Source organism: Bombina bombina, chromosome 3, assembly GCF_027579735.1.
Source record: "Bombina bombina isolate aBomBom1 chromosome 3, aBomBom1.pri, whole genome shotgun sequence".
In the NCBI taxonomy this organism is placed as follows: Eukaryota; Metazoa; Chordata; class Amphibia; order Anura; family Bombinatoridae; genus Bombina; species Bombina bombina.
Window position 1 is genome coordinate 1,293,339,631 of NC_069501.1, and position 26,430 is coordinate 1,293,366,060.

At 31.1% G+C, this 26,430-nt stretch overlaps 1 protein-coding gene across 1 annotated transcript in view; it reads left to right on the forward strand.

Annotated features, from left to right (window-relative positions):
- LOC128652765 (transient receptor potential cation channel subfamily M member 2) overlaps positions 1-26,430 on the forward strand; it is a 1,288,705-nt gene that overhangs the window by 1,107,468 nt on the left and 154,807 nt on the right. The window contains exon 26 of the mRNA XM_053705696.1: positions 12,173-12,278. Coding sequence (XP_053561671.1) covers positions 12,173-12,278 — 106 coding nt within the window. The remainder of the gene's footprint in view (positions 1-12,172; positions 12,279-26,430) is intronic.

Sequence of the window (26,430 nt, forward strand, 5' to 3'; positions counted from 1 at the left end):
ACAACAAATATGATTGTTTGGCACTAGTTGGCAAATGGGCCTGTCTGAATCACAGTCAAAACAGTTATGATTAACAGAAATTCCAATCCTGTTACAATAAATATGATTGGTGGCACTAGTTGGCTAGTTGGGACTGGCACACAGGCAGGCAGGAGTAAAATGCAAATCAAGGAGGGCACTAGTAGACTGCAGATTGACAGTCAAAACAGTGATGATTGACAATTTTTGCAATACTGTTAAAAGAAATATGATTGCTGGCAATAATTGGCTAGGTGGGCCTGGCTCACAGCAGGCTGCAAGGCAGGAGGAAAGTGCAATTCACTGGCACCAGCAAACTGAGGATTCACAACTATTAACAAAAAATTTAATTTTTAATTACTAAGAATACTGTGACAACAAATATGATTGGTGTAAATATTTTTCAAGTAGGCCTGGCACACAGGCTTGGAAGGCAGTAGAAAAGTGCAATTCTAGGGCACGAGCAAACTGAGGATTAAGATCATCAACAATCAAGAATTTTTTAATTTTAATTAGTAACTATACTGTGACAAAAAATTATGATTGGTGTAAATAGTTGGCAAGACGGCCTGGCACAAAAGGCTGGCAGGCAGGAGGTAGATGCAATTCAAGGACACTAGGAGACTGATTACTGACAGTCAAAACAGTGATGATTGACAATTTTTGCAATACTGTTAAAAGAAATATGATTGCTGGCAATAATTGGCTAGGTCGGCCTGACTCTGTCAGGGATTTCACTATTTCTATCCTGCCCCTTTAATTCACACTCCTCTTCCCCTATTTAAGGCTCCTCCTCTCTGTGCTCCTCGCTTGGTAATTTGGTTTAGTTGCTAATGTGACTCCTGTCTGAAGACACCTTGCCCATTCCTCTATCCGAGGGGTTTACCTACCTGTTACTCTGAAGATTGGAGCTTTGCTTTGTCTCACTGCTACCTGTGCCAGTTCTGACAACTCTGTTTACTGCTGTGCCTAGGAACCAACGGAACATCATTCTGTTCCCCTAACTGCAACACCGGGTGGCTGTGACGTCACACCCGGCTTTTCAGCGTCTCTGCAGCGTGTGTACCGCGCTGTGTGCTGCCTGCTACTCATTATACAAGCAGACAGTAAGGATCTCATCTGCCTCTGACTTTTTCGCCTATTCATTTCAACAGGAATTGGTCTGTATTTTCACTTGTTGTTCTGAGATATGTGTATGTCTCCTATTCATGCATATTAAGTAACGTAACTCTCATTGACTGTTCCTATCACCATACTTGAAAGAATAACCTCTAATTGCTTCTAACATTGCTTTTTGTGCTTGAAGTTCTGCTTGCTTAAAAATCTATGCTGTGCCTAACCGGAACTCAAATAAGTGACTGTTTTGCTATTTCTAATCTAAAGCTTGCTTATAAAACTCCTATCAGCAAATACAACAGCAAATAACAATCACATTATTGTTCAGTTTGTGTTAACCCTTCTTGTGCTGCTTAACTAAAGATAACTGCTATAACATCTGAGGAAAAGGATTCAATTGTATTACCTTACATTAACTTAAGCTTGGTTTTGGATTAACTCTCTACAGCCATATTACTCATTAGATACTAATCCCTCTTACTCTGTATTTGTGTCTACTCTATCACAATTACTCTCACTTGCTAATTAGTAGTTTTCACATCTATCCTATTTGTTGAAGTACAGATATATAATATCTTGGTTGCGTGACAGCTCTGTATTCACTCTGTACCCTGCAGTAGTGACCCTCCGTTCAATGAGCATAACTGGATTCCTGTAAGTTAAATCTGTGTGAATCCAATGTTTGGTGTGAGGCTGAGTGGTCCTGCTATAGTGGATACTAGGTAACAAATCTATTTTCACACCTGTTCTATATAAAACATTACAGAACATTACAGACTCACAGCAGGCTGCAAGGCAGGAGGAAAGTGCAATTCAATGACACCAGCAAACTGAGGATTCACAACAACTATTACCAAAAATTTAAATTTTTAATTATTAAGAATACTGTGACAACAAATATGATTGGTGTAAATATTTTTCAAGTAGGCCTGGCACACAGGCTTGGAAGGCAGTAGAAAAGTGCAATTCTAGGGCACGAGCAAACTGAGGATTAAGATCAACAATCAAGATTTTTTTAATTTTAATTAGTAACTGTACTGTGACAACAATTATGATTGGTGTAAATAGTTGGCAAGATGGCCTGGCACAAAAAGGCTGGCAGGCAGGAGGTAGATGCAATTCAAGGACACTAGGAGACTGATTACTGACAGTCAAAACAGTGATGATTGACAATTTTTGCAATACTGTTAAAAGAAATATGATTGCTGGCAATAATTGGCTAGGTGGGCCTGACTCACAGCAGGCTGCAAGGCAGGAGGAAAGTGCAATTCAATGACACCAGCAAACTGAGGATTCACAACAACTATTACCAAAAATTTAAATTTTTAATTATTAAGAATACTGTGACAACAAATATGATTGGTGTAAATATTTTTCAAGTAGGCCTGGCACACAGGCTTGGAAGGCAGTAGAAAAGTGCAATTCTAGGGCACGAGCAAACTGAGGATTAAGATCAACAATCAAGATTTTTTTAATTTTAATTAGTAACTGTACTGTGACAACAATTATGATTGGTGTAAATAGTTGGCAAGATGGCCTGGCACAAAAAGGCTGGCAGGCAGGAGGTAAATGCAATTCAAGGACACTAGGAGACTGATTACTGACAGTCAAAACAGTGATGATTGACAATTTTTGCAATACTGTTAAAAGAAATATGATTGCTGGCAATAATTGGCTAGGTGGGCCGGGCACACAGCAGGCTGCAAGGCAGGAGGAAAGTGCAATTCAATGGCACCAGCAAACTGAGGATTCACAACAACTATTAACAAAAATTTTAATTTTTAATTACTAAGAATACTGTGACAACAAATATGATTGGTGTAAATATTTTTCAAGTAGGCCTGGCACACAGGCTTGGAAGGCAGTAGAAAAGTGCAATTCTAGGGCACGAGCAAACTGAGGTTTAAGATCATCAACAATCAATAATTTTTTAATGTTAATTAGTAACTATACTGTGACAAAAAATTATGATTGGTGTAAATAGCTGGCAAGACGGCCTGGCACAAAAGGCTGGCAGGCAGGAGGTAGATGCAATTCAAGGACACTAGGAGACTGTTTACTGACAGTCAAAACAGTGATGATTGACAATTTTTGCAATACTGTTAAAAGAAATATGATTGCTGGCAACAATTGGCTAGGTGGACCTGGCTCACAGCAGGCTGCAAGGCAGGAGGAAAGTGCAATTCAATGGCACCAGCAAACTGAGGATTCACAACAACTATTACCAAAAATTTTAATTTTTAATTATTAATAATACTGTCACAACAAATATGATTGGTGTAAATATTTTTCAAGTAAGCCTGGCACACAGGCTTGGAAGGCAGTAGAAAAGTGCAATTCTAGGGCACGAGCAAACTGAGGATTAAGATCAACAATCAAGAATTTTTTAATTTTAATTAGTAACTGTACTGTGACAACAATTATGATTGGTGTAAATAGTTGGCAAGATGGCCTGGCACAAAAAGGCTGGCAGGCAGGAGGTAGATGCAATTCAAGGACACTAGAAGACTGATTACTGACAGTCAAAACAGTGATGATTGACAATTTTTGCAATACTGTTAAAAGAAATATGATTGCTGGCAATAATTGGCTAGGTGGGCCTAGCACACAGCAGGCTGCAAGGCAGGAGGAAAGTGCAATTCAATGGAACCAGCAAACTGAGGATTCACAACAACTATTACCAAAAATTTTAATTTTTAATTATTAAGAATACTGTCACAACAAATATGATTGGTGTAAATATTTTTCAAGTAGGCCTGGCACACAGGCTTGGAAGGCAGTAGAAAAGTGCAATTCTAGGGCACGAGCAAACTGAGGATTAAGATCATCAACAATCAAGAATTTTTTAATTTTAATTAGTAACTATACTGTGACAAAAAATTATGATTGGTGTAAATAGTTGGCAAGACGGCCTGGCACAAAAGGCTGGCAGGCAGGAGGTAGATGCAATTCAAGGACACTAGGAGACTGATTACTGACAGTCAAAACAGTGATGATTGACAATTTTTGCAATACTGTTAAAAGAAATATGATTGCTGGCAATAATTGGCTAGGTGGGCCTGGCTCACAGCAGGCTGCAAGGCAGGAGGAAAGTGCAATTCAATGGCATCAGCAAACTGAGGATTCACAACAACTATTAACAAAAATTTTAATTTTTAATTATTAAGAATACTGTGACAACAAATATGATTGGTGTAAATATTTTTCAAGTAGGCCTGGCACACAAGCTTGGAAGGCAGTAGAAAAGTGCAATTCTAGGGCACGAGCAAACTGAGGATTAAGATCAACAATCAAGAATTTTTTAATTTTAATTAGTAACTGTGCTGTGACAACAATTATGATTGGTGTAAATAGTTGGCAAGATGGCCTGGAACAAAAAGGCTGGCAGGCAGGAGGTAAATGCAATTCAATGACACTAGGAGACTGATTACTGACAATCAAAACAGTGATGATTGACAATTTTTGCAATACTGTTAAAAGAAATATGATTGCTGGCAATAATTGGCTAGGTGGGCCGGGCACACAGCAGGCTGCAAGGCAGGAGGAAAGTGCAATTCAATGGCACCAGCAAACTGAGGATTCACAACAACTATTAACAAAAATTTTCATTTTTAATTACTAAGAATACTGTGACAACAAATATGATTGGTGTAAATATTTTGCAAGTAGGCCTGGCACACAGGCTTGGAAGGCAGTAGAAAAGTGCAATTCTAGGGCACGAGCAAACTGAGGATTAAGATCATTAACCATCAATAATTTTTTAATGTTAATTAGTAACTATACTGTGACAAAAAATTATGATTGGTGTAAATAGTTGGCAAGACGGCCTGGCACAAAAGGCTGGCAGGCAGGAGGTAGATGCAATTCAAGGACACTAGGAGACTGTTTACTGACAGTCAAAACAGTGATGATTGACAATTTTTGCAATACTGTTAAAAGAAATATGATTGCTGGCAACAATTGGCTAGGTGGGCCTGGCTCACAGAAGGCTGCAAGGCAGGAGGAAAGTGCAATTCAATGGCACCAGCAAACTGAGGATTCACAACAACTATTACCAAAAATTTTAATTTTTAGTTATTAAGAATACTGTCACAACAAATATGATTGGTGTAAATATTTTTCAAGTAGGCCTGGCACACAGGCTTGGAAGGCAGTAGAAAAGTGCAATTCTAGGGCACGAGCAAACTGAGGATTAAGATCATCAACAATCAAGAATTTTTTAATTTTAATTAGTAACTATACTGTGACAAAAAATTATGATTGGTGTAAATAGTTGGCAAGACGGCCTGGCACAAAAGGCTGGCAGGCAGGAGGTAGATGCAACTCAAGGACACTAGGAGACTGATTACTGACAGTCAAAACAGTGATGATTGACAATTTTTGCAATACTGTTAAAAGAAATATGATTGCTGGCAATAATTGGCTAGGTGGGCCTGGCTCACAGCAGGCTGCAAGGCAGGAGGAAAGTGCAATTCAATGACACCAGCAAACTGAGGATTCACAACAACTATTACCAAAAATTTTAATTTTTAATTATTAAGAATACTGTGACAACAAATATGATTGGTGTAAATATTTGTCAAGTAGGCCTGGCACACAGGCTTGGAAGGCAGTAGAAAAGTGCAATTCTAGGGCACAAGCAAACTGAGGATTAAGATCAACAATCAAGATTTTTTTATTTTTAATTAGTAACTGTACTGTGACAACAATTATGATTGGTGTAAATAGTTGGCAAGATGGCCTGGCACAAAAAGGCTGGCAGGCAGGAGGTAAATGCAATTCAAGGACACTAGGAGACTGATTACTGACAGTCAAAACAGTGATGATTGACAATTTTTGCAATACTGTTAAAAGAAATATGATTGCTGGCAATAATTGGCTAGGTGGGCCAGGCACACAGCAGGCTGCAAGGCAGGAGGAAAGTGCAATTCAATGGCACCAGCAAACTGAGGATTCACAACGACTATTAACAAAATTTTTAATTTTTAATTACTAAGAATACTGTGACAACAATTATGATTGGTGTAAATAGTTGGCAAGTAGGCCTGGCACACAGGCTTGGAAGGCAGTAGAAAAGTGCAATTCTAGGGCACGAGCAAACTGAGGATTAAGATCAACAATCAAGAATTTTTTAATTTTAATTAGTAACTGTGCTGTGACAACAATTATGATTGGTGTAAATAGTTGGCAAGATGGCCTGGCACAAAAAGGCTGGCAGGCAGGAGGTAAATGCAATTCAATGACACTAGGAGACTGATTACTGACAGTCAAAACAGTGATAAATGACAATTTTTGCAATACTGTTAAAAGAAATATGATTGCTGGCAATAATTGGCTAGGTGGGCCGGGCACACAGCAGGCTGCAAGGCAGGAGGAAAGTGCAATTCAATGGCACCAGCAAACTGAGGATTCACAACTATTAACAAAAATTTTAATTTTTAATTACTAAGAATACTGTGACAACAAATATGATTGGTGTAAATATTTTGCAAGTAGGCCTGGCACACAGGCTTGGAAGGCAGTAGAAAAGTGCAATTCTAGGGCTTGAGCAAACTGAGGATTAAGATCATCAACCATCAATAATTTTTTAATGTTAATTAGTAACTATACTGTGACAAAAAATTATGATTGGTGTAAATAGTTGGCAAGACGGCCTGGCACAAAAGGCTGGCAGGCAGGAGGTAGATGCAATTCAAGGACACTAGGAGACTGTTTACTGACAATCAAAACAGTGATGATTGACAATTTGTGCAATACTGTTAAAAGAAATATGATTGCTGGCAATAATTGGCTAGGTGGGCCTGACTCACAGCAGGCTGCAAGGCAGGAGGAAAGTGCAATTCAATGACACCAGCAAACTGAGGATTCACAACAACTATTACCAAAAATTTTAATTTTTAATTATTAATAATACTGTGACAACAAATATGATTGGTGTAAATATTTTTCAAGTAGGCCTGGCACACAGGCTTGGAAGGCAGTAGAAAAGTGCAATTCTAGGGCACGAGCAAACTAAGGATTAAGATCATTAACAATCAATAATTTTTTAATTTTAATTAGTAACTATACTGTGACAAAAATTATGATTGGTGTAAATAGTTGGCAAGACGGCCTGGCACAAAAGGCTGGCAGGCAGGAGGTAGATGCAATTCAAGGACACTAGGAGACTGATTACTGACAGTCAAAACAGTGATGATTGACAATTTTTGCAATACTGTTAAAAGAAATATGATTGCTGGCAATAATTGGCTAGGTGGGCCTGGCTCACAGCAGGCTGCAAGGCCGGAGGAAAGTGTAATTCAATGACACCAGCAAACTGAGGATTCACAACAACTATTACCAAAAATTTTAATTTTTAATTATTAAGAATACTGTGACAACAAATATGATTGGTGTAAATATTTGTCAAGTAGGCCTGGCACACAGGCTTGGAAGGCAGTAGAAAAGTGCAATTCTAGGGCACGAGCAAACTGAGGATTAAGATCAACAATCAAGATTTTTTTAATTTTAATTAGTAACTGTACTGTGACAACAATTATGATTGGTGTAAATAGTTGGCAAGATGGCCTGGCACAAAAAGGCTGGCAGGCAGGAGGTAAATGCAATTCAAGGACACTAGGAGACTGATTACTGACAGTCAAAACAGTGATGATTGACAATTTTTGCAATACTGTTAAAAGAAATATGATTGCTGGCAATAATTGGCTAGGTGGGCCAGGCACACAGCAGGCTGCAAGGCAGGAGGAAAGTGCAATTCAATGGCACCAGCAAACTGAGGATTCACAACTATTAACAAAAAATTTAATTTTTAATTACTAAGAATACTGTGACAACAAATATGATTGGTGTAAATATTTTGCAAGTAGGCCTGGCACACAGGCTTGGAAGGCAGTAGAAAAGTGCAATTCTAGGGCACGAGCAAACTGAGGATTAAGATCAACAATCAAGAATTTTTTAATTTTAATTAGTAACTGTACTGTGACAACAATTATGATTGGTGTAAATAGTTGGCAAGTAGGCCTGGCACACAGGCTTGGAAGGCAGTAGAAAAGTGCAATTCTAGGGCACGAGCAAACTGAGGATTAAGATCAACAATCAAGAATTTTTTAATTTTAATTAGTAACTGTACTGTGACAACAATTATGATTGGTGTAAATAGTTGGCAAGATGGCCTGGCACAAAAAGGCTGGCAGGCAGGAGGTAAATGCAACTCAAGGACACTAGGAGACTGATTACTGACAGTCAAAACAGTGATGATTGACAATTTTTGCAATACTGTTAAAAGAAATATGATTGCTGGCAATAATTGGCTAGGTGGGCCGGGCACACAGCAGGCTGCAAGGCAGGAGGAAAGTGCAATTCAATGGCACCAGCAAACTGAGGATTCACAACAACTATTAACAAAAACTTTAATTTTTAATTACTAAGAATACTGTGACAACAAATATGATTAGTGTAAATATTTTGCAAGTAGGCCTGGCACACAGGCTTGGAAGGCAGTAGAAAAGTGCAATTCTAGGGCACGAGCAAACTGAGGATTAAGATCATCAACAATCAATAATTTTTTAATGTTAATTAGTAACTATACTGTGACAAAAAATTATGATTGGTGTAAATAGTTGGCAAGACGGCCTGGCACAAAAGGCTGGCAGGCAGGAGGTAGATGCAATTCAAGGACACTAGGAGACTGATTACTGACAGTCAAAACAGTGATGATTGACAATTTTTGCAATACTGTTAAAAGAAATATGATTGCTGGCAACAATTGGCTAGGTGGGCCTGGCTCACAGCAGGCTGCAAGGCAGGAGGAGAGTGCAATTCAATGGCACCAGCAAACTGAGGATTCACAACAACTATTACCAAAAATTGTAATTTTTAATTATTAAGAATACTGTGACAACAAATATGATTGGTGTAAATATTTTTCAAGTAGGCCTGGCACACAGGCTTGGAAGGCAGTAGAAAAGTGCAATTCTAGGGCACGAGCAAACTGAGGATTAAGATCAACAATCAATTTTTTTTTAATTTTAATTAGTAACTATACTGTCTGTGGCAACAATTATGATTGGTGTAAATAGTTGGCTAGACGGCCTGGCACAAAAGGCTGGCAGTGGCAGGCAGGAGGTAAATGCAATTCAATGGCACTAGGAGACTGAATATTTGCAGTCCAAAAAATTATGATTTTTATTATTTTATATACTGTTACAAGAATTATGATTGGTGCCACTAATTGGCTAGTTGGGCCTGGCACACAGGCTGGCAGATATGAGTCATGGATGGTAGGTAGGGCAGCAATTTAACACAATATGCTGTGTAAGTGACAAAAACACAGGCCTGATAGAAAATTAAGTTAGATTGAACTAGCAAAATATTTTAAAATTTTAGATTTTAATATTAAAATTATGTTAAGAAGTGCAATGCATATGAGTGGTCGCACTGGCTGGCTGCTACGTAGGGCAGCAATTAACAACAGTATGCTGTGTAAGTCAGATAGACAGTTAGACACAGGCCTGATAGAAAATACAATTAGATTACACTAGCATAATGATTTAAATACTTTTTTGGGGGAATTTAAAGAAAAAGGTTAAGCACATACATATGAGTCGTGGCTGATAGCCTTGGAAGGGCAGCTATTAAAAACAGTAGGCTCTGTAAGTCAGATACACACACGCCTGATAGAAAATACTATTAGATTACACTAGAAAAATGATTTAAATTATTTTGGGGGGGGGGAATTAAAAAAAGGTTAAACACATATGAGTTGTGACTCATAGACTAGGGAGGGCAGCAAGTAAACACAGTAGGCTCTGTATGTCAGCAAAACACACAGGCCGGATAGAAAATTATATTAGATTACACTATCAAACAAATTTAAACTTTTTTTTTTATATATTAAAATTAAGGTGAAGAAGAATAGATATGAGTGCTGGGTGGCTGCCTGGCACAGACCAATTAACCAAAAGACTGAAAAAAAATGAGGTATATTAATGCTGAGTGAGCCTGACAGACACAGGCCTGATAGTAAATGTAAGTAGAATACACTAGCAAAATATATATATATATATTTTTTTTTAATTTAAAATAATGTTATAAATGGATATTAACACTGGTGGCTGCTGGCTGGCACAGAGCAATGAACCAGAGTATATGCTGTGTGACACTGGCCTGATAGAAAATGAAAAAAAATTACACTAGAAAAATAATTATATTTTTGGGTTAGTTAAATTTAAACTAATGTTGTTAGGGAGATATCAGTGGTGGCAGTAATCACAGCATATGCTGTGAGCCTTAAACACACAGCCTGAAAGCCAGACAAATGCTAATAAAAAAAAAACGGAAAAAAAAAAAAACGGCACGAAATATAACCCTAAAAAGGGCTTTTTGGGGTGCTGTGCTTGCAGCAGAGATGAGTGGAGTCCTTCTGGACTGTAAATACACTAGCCTAGCTATGTTTTTCCTATTAATGTCAGGAGCAAAAACACAACACTTCCTCTCATTAAGAAAGCAAGGTCGTTATGAGTCTAAAATGGCATATTCCGAGTAGCTGGGAGGGTCTGTGAGGGAGTGTCTGATGTTGATTGGCTCTAATGTGTCAGGCGGCTGTGACATAAAGGGTCAAAGTTTCCTCAATGATGACACATAGGGGCGGATCGAACATCGCCATGTGTTCGCCCACAAACGCGAACAAGCTATGTTCGCTGTGAACCGTTCGCGGGCGAACAGTTCGGGACATCACTAATTGGAGGAGCCTGGTTGCCCGCCTGCTGCCTTTAGACTATGGCCTCATGTTGAAACGCTTGATTTTCCCCTGCAGGGAAACGAAGGCCGGGTCGTTCGGTACTTGCCCTATTTGAACAGTAATACCCCAGATAGCTATGCCATGGAGCCCATTCGTATAACGAAAGACTATGTGAAAGACTTTGGCTCCATGGCAATTGAACTGTACGTGTGTGACCTGAGCGCCATTCAGTAATAATGTGCGCTCAGATCTAGGCTATCTGGGGATTTGTTGAATGTACCTGTTTTATGCAATAGCTGCACAGTTATATATTTTTATGTATATTATTGTCTTTTGCTACCATGTGTTCAATGGAGTTTTGCCTCTGTCCTTGGAGATAATTGGATTACTTCCTAATTATCTCCAGGATAGAAGACTCTGTGGAACTGGTTTTGGGCAGAAAAGCCATGCTTCATTTGGTCACAAAGGGAACTGTAAATCTCTGCCTGTGATAATTACATCAACCATTGTGTAAGGTAACTGCATCAACCATTGTGTAGGTATTTGTATCAACCATTGTGTAAGGTAATTGTATCAACCATTGTGTAAGGTAACTGCATCAACCATTGTGTAAGGTAATTGTATCAACCATTGTGTAAGGTAATTGTATCAACCATTGTGTAAGGTAACTGCATCAACCATTGTGTAAGGTAATTGTATCAACCATTGTGTAAGGTAATTGTATCAACCATTGTGTAGGTAATTGCATCACAGGCAGAGAGGATGATTTTGTGTGGGAGTGTCTGAGACTATTGTATGTTTTTATTGGTTGTTTTACAAAACCCTGTGGGTGGTACTAATGTGTAAGAATGCGTATATAAGAACAATAAACCCACAGCTCTGGCTGATATCTGTTTGACCTATGGAGCATTGACTCATGCTTTGGGGGAGGGAGAGGGGAAATTTACTGTATGCTGTGCCTCTGAAAGGGAACATCTACTAAATGGTGGTTTAACCCTTTTATGCTTGGGGATGCCGTAACAGTGAGGTCTGGGGACATTGTGTGTGACTATGACAGTGAGGTCTGGGGACATTGCGTGTGACTATGACAGTGAGGTCTGGGGACATTGTGTGTAACTATGACAGTGAGGTCTGGGGACATTGTGTGTGTGGTTATAACAGTAAGGTTTCGGGACATTGTACTTAATTAGCCAGACATTATGAGCAGCTGTCACTAGTCTGGTGACACCAATGACAATACTATAGGATATTTATCAGGCATTCCTTGTCTATTGAACATATCTCTTTTGCTTCCTTCAGGTGGTGTGCTGGCCCTTCAGGTTCATTGGAAAAGAAGATGTTGCATAAGAAACTTGAGGTTCTGGTTGTGAAACGTTTTGAAAATGAGCTTTGGGCACTGCCTGGGGTAAGATGTGTGACACTATACACAGACTGGGGGCACTATACACAGACTGGGGTGACCTTTGTGACATTATACACAGACTGGGGGCACTATACACAGACTGGGGTGAGATTTGTGACACTATACACAGACTGGGGGCACAATACACAGACTGGGGTGAGATTTGTGACACTATACACAGACTGGTGGCACTATACACATACTGGGGTGAGATTTGTGACACTATACACAGACTGGGGACACTATACACAGACTGGGATGAGATTTGTGACACTATACACAGACTGGGGGCACTATACACAGACTGGGGTGAGCTTTGTGACACTATACACAAACTGGGGTGAGATGTGTGACACTATACACAGACTGGGTGCACTATACACAGACTGGGGTGAGCTTTGTGACACTATACACAGACTGGGTGCACTATACACAGACTGGGGTGAGATGTGTGACACTATACACAGATTGGGTACACTATACACAGACTGGGGTGAGATGTATGACACTATATACAGACTGGGGTGAGATGTGTGATACTATACACAGACTGGGGTGAGATGTGTGACACTATACACAGACTGGGTGCACTATACACAGACTGGGGTGAGATGTGTGACACTATAAACAAACTACAGTGAGATGTATGACACTATACACAGACTGGGGTGAGATGTGTGACACTATACACAGACTGGGTGCACTATACACAGACTGGGGTGAGCTTTGTGACACTATACACAAACTGGGGTGAGATGTGTGACACTATACACAGACTGGGGTGAGATGTGTGACACTATACACAGACTGGGGTGAGATGTGTGACACTATACACAGACTGGGTGCACTATACACAGACTGGGGTGAGATGTGTGACACTATACACAGACTGGGGTGAGATGTGGCACTATACACAGACTGGGGTGAGATGTGGTACTATACACAGACTGGGGTGAGAAGTGTGACACTATACACAGACTGGGGTGAGATGTGCGACACTATACACAGACTGGGGTGAGATGTGGTACTATACACAGACTGGGGTGAGATGTGGTACTGTACACAGACTGGGGTGAGATGTGGTACTGTACACAGACTGGGGTGAGATGTGGTACTATACACAGTGTGTGTAGCGTGTCACCTATAGTATAAATGACGTGACACTTTGGTTGCAGCAGATCTATAGTTAGACACGTATGTCACATGGTCAGCTATTCATGGTAGTAAATATTAACGTATTTGTGTAATTATGATTTCTTCATGACACTTCCAATACAAACCTCTGTTATTTGTTGTCATTTGTCCCCTTCTGACCCATAGACACAGTCATTCATGTGCTAAATGTAACTGATATCGGTCTTGGTTCTGCTGCTGTGCGAGTTTTGTAAATTGTCACGCGGTGCCAAATTGCTCAGCAAACGCTTTATCCACTGTCCCCACTATGAGCGAAATTTCAAGTGGAGCACAAATATATTGCGCACCCGTAAACGGTAAAATGTGCCCGTTTACCGGTGCAAGATAAATAAACAGCCATTACAAGTGACTGGTTATTGTTACACTGAACTTGTGGTAGCAATTGGCCCCCCCGAAAATTAACAAGAGATCAGATCTCTGGTTAATTTTCAAAGTCTGCCCCAATTGCCCGTAAAATACAGTGTAGTTATTATAGACGCATTGTTATTTGACTGCAAGAAGCAGCTATAAGGGGTAAAGTTGTCTGTAGTTGGGTGTTGAAAATAAACGGCACTGAAAAGTGCAGTCTATGGGGACTGTGTGTTCCCTAAAAATATATATGTGTTAGTATGTGTATATATATATATATATATATATATATATTTATGTGTTACTGTGCGTATATACATATATATTTATGTGTTACTATGTGTATATTCATATATATTTATGTGTTACTATCTGTATATACATATATATTTATGTGTTACTATGTGTATATACATTTATATTTATGTGTTACTATGTGTATATACATATATATTTATGTGTTAGTATGTTTATATACATATATATTTATGTGTTATTATGTGTATATACATATATATTTATGTGTTACTATGTGTATATACATATATATTTATGTGTTATTATGTGTATATACCTATATATTTATGTGTTACTATGTGTATATACATATATATTTATGTGTTATTATGTGTATATACCTATATATTTATGTGTTACTATGTGTATATACATATATATTTATGTGTTACTATGTGTATATACATATATATTTATGTGTTACTATGTGTATATACATATATATTTATGTGTTATTATGTGTATATACATATATATTTATGTGTTACTATGTGTATATACATATATATTTATGTGTTACTATGTGTATATACATATATATTTATGTGTTATTATGTGTATATACAGATATATTTATGTGTTAGTATGTGTATATACATTTATATTTATGTGTTACTGTGCGTATATACATATATATTTATGTGTTAGTATGTGTATATACATATATATATATGTGTTACTATCTGTATATACATATATATTTATGTGTTGCTATGTGTATATACATATATATTTATGTGTTAGTATGTTTATATACATATATATTTATGTGTTATTATGTGTATATACATATATATTTATGTGTTACTATGTGTATATACATATATATTTATGTGTTAATATGTGTATATACATATATATTTATGTGTTAGTATGTGTATATACATATATATTTATGTGTTAGTATGTGTATATACATATATATTTATGTGTTAGTATGTGTATATACATATATATTTATGTGTTAGTATGTGTATATACATATATATTTATGTGTTACTGTGTGTATATACATATATATTTATGTGTTAGTATGTGTATATACATATATATTTATGTGTTACTGTGTGTATATACATATATATTTATGTGTTACTATGTGTATATTCATATATATTTATGTGTTACTATCTGTATATACATATATATTTATGTGTTAGTATGTGTATATACATATATATTTATGTGTTACTATGGGTATATACATATATATTTATGTGTTAGTATGTGTATATACAGATATATTTATGTGTTACTATGTGTATATACATATATATTTATGTGTTACTATATGTATATTCATATATATTTATGTGTTACTATCTGTATATACATATATATTTATGTGTTAGTATGTGTATATACATTTATATTTATGTGTTACTGTGCGTATATACATATATATTTATGTGTTACTATGTGTATATTCATATATATTTATGTGTTACTATCTGTATATACATATATATTTATGTGTTAGTATGTGTATATACAGATATATTTATGTGTTACTATGTGTATATACATATATATTTATGTGTTAGTATGTGTATATACATATATATTTATGTGTTACTATGTGTATATACATATATATTTATGTGTTACTATGTGTATATTCATATATATTTATGTGTTACTATCTGTATATACATATATATTTATGTGTTACTATGTGTATATACATTTATATTTATGTGTTACTATGTGTATATACATATATATTTATGTGTTAGTATGTTTATATACATATATATTTATGTGTTATTATGTGTATATACATATATATTTATGTGTTACTATGTGTATATACATATATATTTATGTGTTATTATGTGTATATACCTATATATTTATGTGTTACTATGTGTATATACATATATATTTATGTGTTATTATGTGTATATACCTATATATTTATGTGTTACTATGTGTATATACATATATATTTATGTGTTACTATGTGTATATACATATATATTTATGTGTTATTATATGTATATACATATATATGTATGTGTTACTATGTGTATATAATATATATTTATGTGTTATTATGTGTATATACATATATATTTATGTGTTATTATGTGTATATACATATATATGTATGTGTTACTATGTGTATATAATATATATTTATGTGTTATTATGTGTATATACATATATATGTATGTGTTACTATGTGTATATAATATATATTTATGTGTTACTATGTGTATATACATATATATTTATGTGTTATTATGTGTATATACATATATATGTATGTGTTACTATGTGTATATAATATATATTTATGTGTTATTATGTGTATATACATATATATGTATGTGTTACTATGTGTATATACATATATATTTATGTGTTACTATGTGTATATACATATATATTTATGTGTTAGTATGTGTATATACATATATATTTATGTGTTACTATGTGTATATACATATATATTTATGTGTTACTATGTGTATATTCATATATATTTATGTGTTACTATCTGTATATACATATATATTTATGTGTTACTATGTGTATATACATTTATATTTATGTGTTACTATGTGTATATACATATATATTTATGTGTTAGTATGTTTATATACATATATATTTATGTGTTATTATGTGTATATACATATATATTTATGTGTTACTATGTGTATATACATATATATTTATGTGTTATTATGTGTATATACCTATATATTTATGTGTTACTATGTGTATATACATATATATTTATGTGTTATTATGTGTATATACCTATATATTTATGTGTTACTATGTGTATATACATATATATTTATGTGTTACTATGTGTATATACATATATATTTATGTGTTATTATATGTATATACATATATATGTATGTGTTACTATGTGTATATAATATATATTTATGTGTTATTATGTGTATATACATATATATGTATGTGTTACTATGTGTATATACATATATATTTATGTGTTATTATGTGTATATACATATATATTTATGTGTTACTATGTGTATATACATATATATGTATGTGTTACTATGTGTATATAATATATATTTATGTGTTATTATGTGTATATACATATATATGTATGTGTTACTATGTGTATATACATATATATTTATGTGTTATAATGTGTATATACATATATATTTATGTGTTATTATGTGTATATACATATATATTTATGTGTTATTATGTGTATATACAGATATATTTATGTGTTAGTATGTGTATATACATTTATATTTATGTGTTACTGTGCGTATATACATATATATTTATGTGTTAGTATGTGTATATACATATATATATATATGTGTTACTATCTGTATATACATATATATTTATGTGTTGCTATGTGTATATACATATATATTTATGTGTTAGTATGTTTATATACATATATATTTATGTGTTATTATGTGTATATACATATATATTTATGTGTTACTGTGTGTATATACATATATATTTATGTGTTACTATGTGTATATACAGATATATTTATGTGTTATTATGTGTATATACATATATATTTATGTGTTACTGTGTGTATATACATATATATTTATGTGTTACTATGTGTATATACATATATATTTATGTGTTACTATGTGTATATACATATATATTTATGTGTTACTATGTGTATATACATATATATTTATGTGTTACTATGTGTATATACATATATATTTATGTGTTAATATGTGTATATACATATATATTTATGTGTTAGTATGTGTATATATATATATATATTTATGTGTTACTATGTGTATATACATATATATTTATGTGTTAGTATGTGTATATACATATATATTTATGTGTTATTATGTGTATATACATATATATGTATGTGTTACTATGTGTATATAATATATATTTATGTGTTATTATGTGTATATACATATATATGTATGTGTTACTATGTGTATATACATATATATTTATGTGTTACTATGTGTATATACATATATATTTATGTGTTAGTATGTGTATATACATATATATTTATGTGTTACTATGTGTATATACATATATATTTATGTGTTACTATGTGTATATTCATATATATTTATGTGTTACTATCTGTATATACATATATATTTATGTGTTACTATGTGTATATACATTTATATTTATGTGTTACTATGTGTATATACATATATATTTATGTGTTAGTATGTTTATATACATATATATTTATGTGTTATTATGTGTATATACATATATATTTATGTGTTACTATGTGCATATACATATATATTTATGTGTTATTATGTGTATATACCTATATATTTATGTGTTACTATGTGTATATACATATATATTTATGTGTTATTATGTGTATATACCTATATATTTATGTGTTACTATGTGTATATACATATATATTTATGTGTTACTATGTGTATATACATATATATTTATGTGTTATTATATGTATATACATATATATGTATGTGTTACTATGTGTATATAATATATATTTATGTGTTATTATGTGTATATACATATATATGTATGTGTTACTATGTGTATATACATATATATTTATGTGTTATTATGTGTATATACATATATATTTATGTGTTATTATGTGTATATACATATATATGTATGTGTTACTATGTGTATATAATATATATTTATGTGTTATTATGTGTATATACATATATATTTATGTGTTACTATGTGTATATACATATATATGTATGTGTTACTATGTGTATATAATATATATTTATGTGTTATTATGTGTATATACATATATATGTATGTGTTACTATGTGTATATACATATATATTTATGTGTTATAATGTGTATATACATATATATTTATGTGTTATTATGTGTATATACATATATATTTATGTGTTATTATGTGTATATACAGATATATTTATGTGTTAGTATGTGTATATACATTTATATTTATGTGTTACTGTGCGTATATACATATATATTTATGTGTTAGTATGTGTATATACATATATATATATGTGTTACTATCTGTATATACATATATATTTATGTGTTGCTATGTGTATATACATATATATTTATGTGTTAGTATGTTTATATACATATATATTTATGTGTTATTATGTGTATATACATATATATTTATGTGTTACTGTGTGTATATACATATATATTTATGTGTTACTATGTGTATATACAGATATATTTATGTGTTATTATGTGTATATACATATATATTTATGTGTTACTGTGTGTATATACATATATATTTATGTGTTACTATGTGTATATACATATATATTTATGTGTTACTATGTGTATATACATATATATTTATGTGTTACTATGTGTATATACATATATATTTATGTGTTACTATGTGTATATACATATATATTTATGTGTTAATATGTGTATATACATATATATTTATGTGTTAGTATGTGTATATATATATATATATTTATGTGTTACTATGTGTATATACATATATATTTATGTGTTAGTATGTGTATATACATATATATTTATGTGTTACTGTGTGTATATACATATATATTTATGTGTTACTATCTGTATATACATATATATTTATGTGTTAGTATGTGTATATACATATATATTTATGTGTTACTATGGGTATATACATATATATTTATGTGTTAGTATGTGTATATTGTAACGGTACCAACCGGATACCAAGGGTTAACACCAGGGAACAATGTCCTGCATAGGGAATCAGCAATTCACAACCCAGCCAGTTTTCAGGTTTTAAACAGAATGAATTTTATTAAGGCTCATATGCCCAGTATTTATGCAGGTCTGACCCCCCCAGAAGGGGGGTTGAAAGAATGTTGTACATTGAATGGAGGGAACACGCCCTTTTACATGATACAATAGAATACCTTGCTCAAGCTGATAACAATTTAAACACAGACACACACTTGGCTTTCCTTATCATCTAGGGTCTGCTCTCTGAGGTTGATTAAACAATGGACTGTGTATCAATAACATTAATGACAGTGCACAATAGCTGAGGCTAAAGCTGAACACAGTTAACTCTTTCAGTGCTGACAGAAGGGTCTGTCACATCTACATAGCACAATATACAGCCTATAGACAACCTTTCTTATGTTATAGTCCAGAAGTGGCTAGGTTTGCCACATATATACAGATATATTTATGTGTTAGTATGTGTATATACATATATATTTATGTGTTACTATGTGTATATTCATATATATTTATGTGTTACTATCTGTATATACATATATATTTATGTGTTAGTATGCGTATATACATTTATATTTATGTGTTACTGTGCGTATATACATATATATTTATGTGTTACTATGTGTATATTCATATATATTTATGTGTTACTATCTGTATATACATATATATTTATGTGTTAGTATGTGTATATACATATATATTTATGTGTTAGTATGTGTATATACATATATATATATGTGTTACTATCTGTATATACATATATATTTATGTGTTGCTATGTGTATATACATATATATTTATGTGTTAGTATGTTTATATACATATATATTTATGTGTTATTATGTGTATATACATATATATTTATGTGTTACTATGTGTATATACATATATATTTATGTGTTAATATGTGTATATACATATATATTTATGTGTTAGTATGTGTATATATATATATATATTTATGTGTTACTATGTGTATATACATATATATTTATGTGTTAGTATGTGTATATACATATATATTTATGTGTTACTGTGTGTATATACATATATATTTATGTGTTACTATGTGTATATTCATATATATTTATGTGTTACTATCTGTATATACATATATATTTATGTGTTAGTATGTGTATATACATATATATTTATGTGTTACTATGGGTATATACATATATATTTATGTGTTAGTATGTGTATATACAGATATATTTATGTGTTACTATGTGTATATACATATATATTTATGTGTTACTATGTGTATATTCATATATATTTATGTGTTACTATCTGTATATACATATATATTTATGTGTTAGTATGTGTATATACATTTATATTTATGTGTTATTGTGCGTATATACATATATATTTATGTGTTACTATGTGTATATTCATATATATTTATGTGTTACTATCTGTATATACATATATATTTATGTGTTAGTATGTGTATATACAGATATATTTATGTGTTACTATGTGTATATACATATATATTTATGTGTTAGTATGTGTATATACATATATATTTATGTGTTACTATGTGTATATACATATATATTTATGTGTTACTATGTGTATATACATATATATATTTATGTGTTAGTATGTGTATATACATATATATTTATGTGTTAGTATGTGCGTATATACAGATATATTTATGTGTTATTATGTGTATATACATATATATTTATGTGTTATTATGTGTATATACATATATATTTATGTGTTACTATGTGTATATACATGTGTATTTATGTGTTACTATGTGTATATACATATATATTTATGTGTTACTATGTGTATATACATATATATTTATGTGTTAGAATGTGTATATACATATATATTTATGTGTTACTATGTGTATATACATATATATTTATGTGTTACTATGTGTATATACATATATATGTATGTGTTACTATGTGTATACATATATTTATGTGTTATTATGTGTATATACATATATATTTATGTGTTATTATGTGTATATAAATATATATTTATGTGTTACTATGTGTAAATACATATATATTTATGTGTTACTATGTGTATATACATATATATTTATGTGTTAGTATGTGTATATATATACATATATATATATATATTTATGTGTTACTATGTGTATATACAGATATATTTATGTGTTAGTATGTGTATATATATATACATATATATATTTATGTGTTATTATATGTATATACATATATATTTATGTGTTATTATGTGTATATACATATATATTTATGTGTTAGTATGTGTATATACATATATATTTATGTGTTACTATGTGTATATACAGATATATTTATGTGTTAGTATGTGTATATATATACATATATATATTTATGTGTTATAATATGTATATACAGATATATTTATGTGTTATTATGTGTATATACATATATATTTATGTGTTACTATGTGTATATACATATATATTTATGTGTTACTATGTGTATATACATATATATTTATGTGTTACTTTGTGTATATACATATATATTTATGTGTTACTATGTGTATATACATATATATTTATGTGTTACTATGTGTATATACATATATATTTATGTGTTACTATGTGTATATACATATATATGTATGTGTTACTATGTGTATATATATATTTATGTGTTAGTATGTGTATATACAGATATATTTATGTGTTACTATGTGTATATACATATATATTTATGTGTTACTATGTGTATATACATATATATTTATGTGTTATTATGTGTATATACATATATATTTATGTGTTACTATGTGTATATCCATATATATGTATGTGTTACTATGTGTATATACATATATATTTATGTGTTACTATGTGTATATACATATATATTTATGTGTTACTATGTGTATATACATATATATTTATGTGTTAGTATGTGTATATACATATATATTTATGTGTTAGTATGTGTATATACATATATATGTATGTGTTACTATGTGTATATACATATATATTTATGTGTTAGTATGTGTATATACAGATATATTTATGTGTTATTATGTGTATATACAGATATATTTATGTGTTATTATGTGTATATACATATATATTTATGTGTTACTATGTGTATATACATATATATTTATGTGTTAGTATGTGTATATACAGATATATTTATGTGTTACTATGTGTATATACATATATATTTATGTGTTAGTATGTGTATATACAGATATATTTATGTGTTATTATGTGTATATACATATATATTTATGTGTTACTATGTGTATATACATATATATTTATGTGTTAGTATGTGTATATACAGATATATTTATGTGTTACTATGTGTATATACATATATATTTATGTGTTAGTATGTGTATATACAGATATATTTATGTGTTAGTATGTGTATATACGTATATATATATGTGTTACTATCTGTATATACATATATATTTATGTGTTGCTATGTGTATATACATATATATTTATGTGTTAGTATGTGTATATACAGATATATTTATGTGTTATTATGTGTATATACATATATATTTATGTGTTACTATGTGTATATACATATATATTTATGTGTTAGTATGTGTATATACAGATATATTTATGTGTTACTATGTGTATATACATATATATTTATGTGTTAGTATGTGTATATACAGATATATTTATGTGTTAGTATGTGTATATACGTATATATATATGTGTTACTATCTGTATATACTTATATATTTATGTGTTATTATGTTTATATACATATATATTTATGTGTTATTATGTGTATATACATATATATTTATGTGTTACTATGTGTATATACATATATATTTATGTGTTAATATGTGTATATACATATATATTTATGTGTTAGTATGTGTATATATATATATATATTTATGTGTTACTATGTGTATATACATATATATTTATGTGTTAGTATGTGTATATACATATATATTTATGTGTTACTGTGTGTATATACATATATATTTATGTGTTACTATGTGTATATTCATATATATTTATGTGTTACTATCTGTATATACATATATATTTATGTGTTAGTATGTGTATATACATATATATTTATGTGTTACTATGGGTATATACATATATATTTATGTGTTAGTATGTGTATATACAGATATATTTATGTGTTACTATGTGTATATACATATATATTTATGTGTTACTATGTGTATATTCATATATATTTATGTGTTACTATCTGTATATACATATATATTTATGTGTTAGTATGTGTATATACATTTATATTTATGTGTTACTGTGCGTATATACATATATATTTATGTGTTACTATGTGTATATTCATATATATTTATGTGTTACTATCTGTATATACATATATATTTATGTGTTAGTATGTGTATATACATATATATTTATGTGTTACTATGTGTATATACATATATATTTATGTGTTACTATGTGTATATATATATTTATGTGTTAGTATGTGTATATACATATATATTTATGTGTTAGTATGTGCGTATATACAGATATATTTATGTGTTATTATGTGTATATACATATATATTTATGTGTTATTATGTGTATATACATATATATTTATGTGTTACTATGTGTATATACATGTGTATTTATGTGTTACTATGTGTATATACATATATATTTATGTGTTACTATGTGTATATACATATATATTTATGTGTTAGAATGTGTATATACATATATATTTATGTGTTACTATGTGTATATACATATATATTTATGTGTTACTATGTGTATATACATATATATGTATGTGTTACTATGTGTATACATATATTTATGTGTTATTATGTGTATATACATATATATTTATGTGTTATTATGTGTATATAAATATATATTTATGTGTTACTATGTGTAAATACATATATATTTATGTGTTACTATGTGTATATACATATATATTTATGTGTTAGTATGTGTATATATATACATATATATATATATATATATATATATTTATGTGTTACTATGTGTATATACAGATATATTTATGTGTTAGTATGTGTATATATATACATATATATATTTATGTGTTATTATATGTATATACATATATATTTATGTGTTATTATGTGTATATACATATATATTTATGTGTTAGTATGTGTATATACATATATATTTATGTGTTACTATGTGTATATACAGATATATTTATGTGTTAGTATGTGTATATATATAAATGTAAAGTAAGGAAACCCAGAAAGTGATAGGCAGTCTATAATATATTAACAACAAAAAGGTATCAAATAAAGTGCAAGGTGCTAAATAGAAACTCTCAAGTTCCTTGGTATATCACTCATTTACTCGCTCCAGCGTGGACAATGGAGATCTCACTCACCCAATCCTATGGAGAAGGCGGGTATCGCCATTCACGGCTGCAAATTCAATCCGGACGCCTCTAAGGGGGCACGGCCCAATCTCGGCCAATGGAACACACTCTGGAACGAGGCAGAGATCCCTTGCTCCGCCTCAACTTATTCCAGATACTTGTTCCTCCGATAGAATGCAGTATCCCTCCGCCAGTGACGTAGCAAAAAACAGTTCCTGCTTGCAATAGGGAACTGCCAAATGTAGAACAGCACACAATGCAATCCTTTTTGAAGAGTATAAGCTCGTAATGCACAGCAGGAAACAGCCAAACTCCGGACAATAATAACTTGAAAAGAGGAAATGTGGGCTGTTTCCTTAAAATCAATTCCTTTATTTATTCAGATTAAAATCGGCAAACACAGCAAGGATAGGGTATGGTGTAGAAGGCGCAGCACAGTCTGGCTTACGCGTTTCGGATGAAATCCGTAGTCATAGCCTACTGTGCTGTGCTCCACACCTGTTTAAAACTAGTTAAAACAAATGTGATTGGCGCACACATGAAAAACAACGCCTTCAAGTTAAACCAATACTAACAGTATGTAAAGTTAACCCACTAATGTAAGAACCGCACATTGCAATACATTGTCTGAGCCCATACAAACGTAATATACATACTGTGATAATTATGTGAATAACCAACATAGTGTTATGCATTACAGACAAAATGTCAAATATTAAGGGTTAGTGATCAATTATATATTACTAGAAATTCTATTGCCCAAATAGTGCGCATAGGAGACTCTATTAATATATCCTCATTCTCTAAGAGTTGAATCATTGCTCTTATCCTCTCTAATGCACTGATGGGCAACAGAATTCAAACAGTACCCTCAGTATAAAATACCACAATAGTTGATATCATATGTCAAAAATAGATAAATCTATTAACAAATCCTATAAGAATGAAAACATGCAATAAGCAAATAATTTTAATTTTAAATTTTAATTTTAAATGAATAGTAACCTGTCAAATACTATATGTTATAAAGATGTCTTGGCAAATCGTCATCATAATAACATATGATAAAGACAACAAGCAAACAAATAGGACATCCCCATATAGTAATTTAATGTGATTTGATACAGGTTAAGCACACATGACCAACCGATGAGTCTTACATTATAATAAACTAGGAGATCATTGGTAGGTGTATTACGAAATA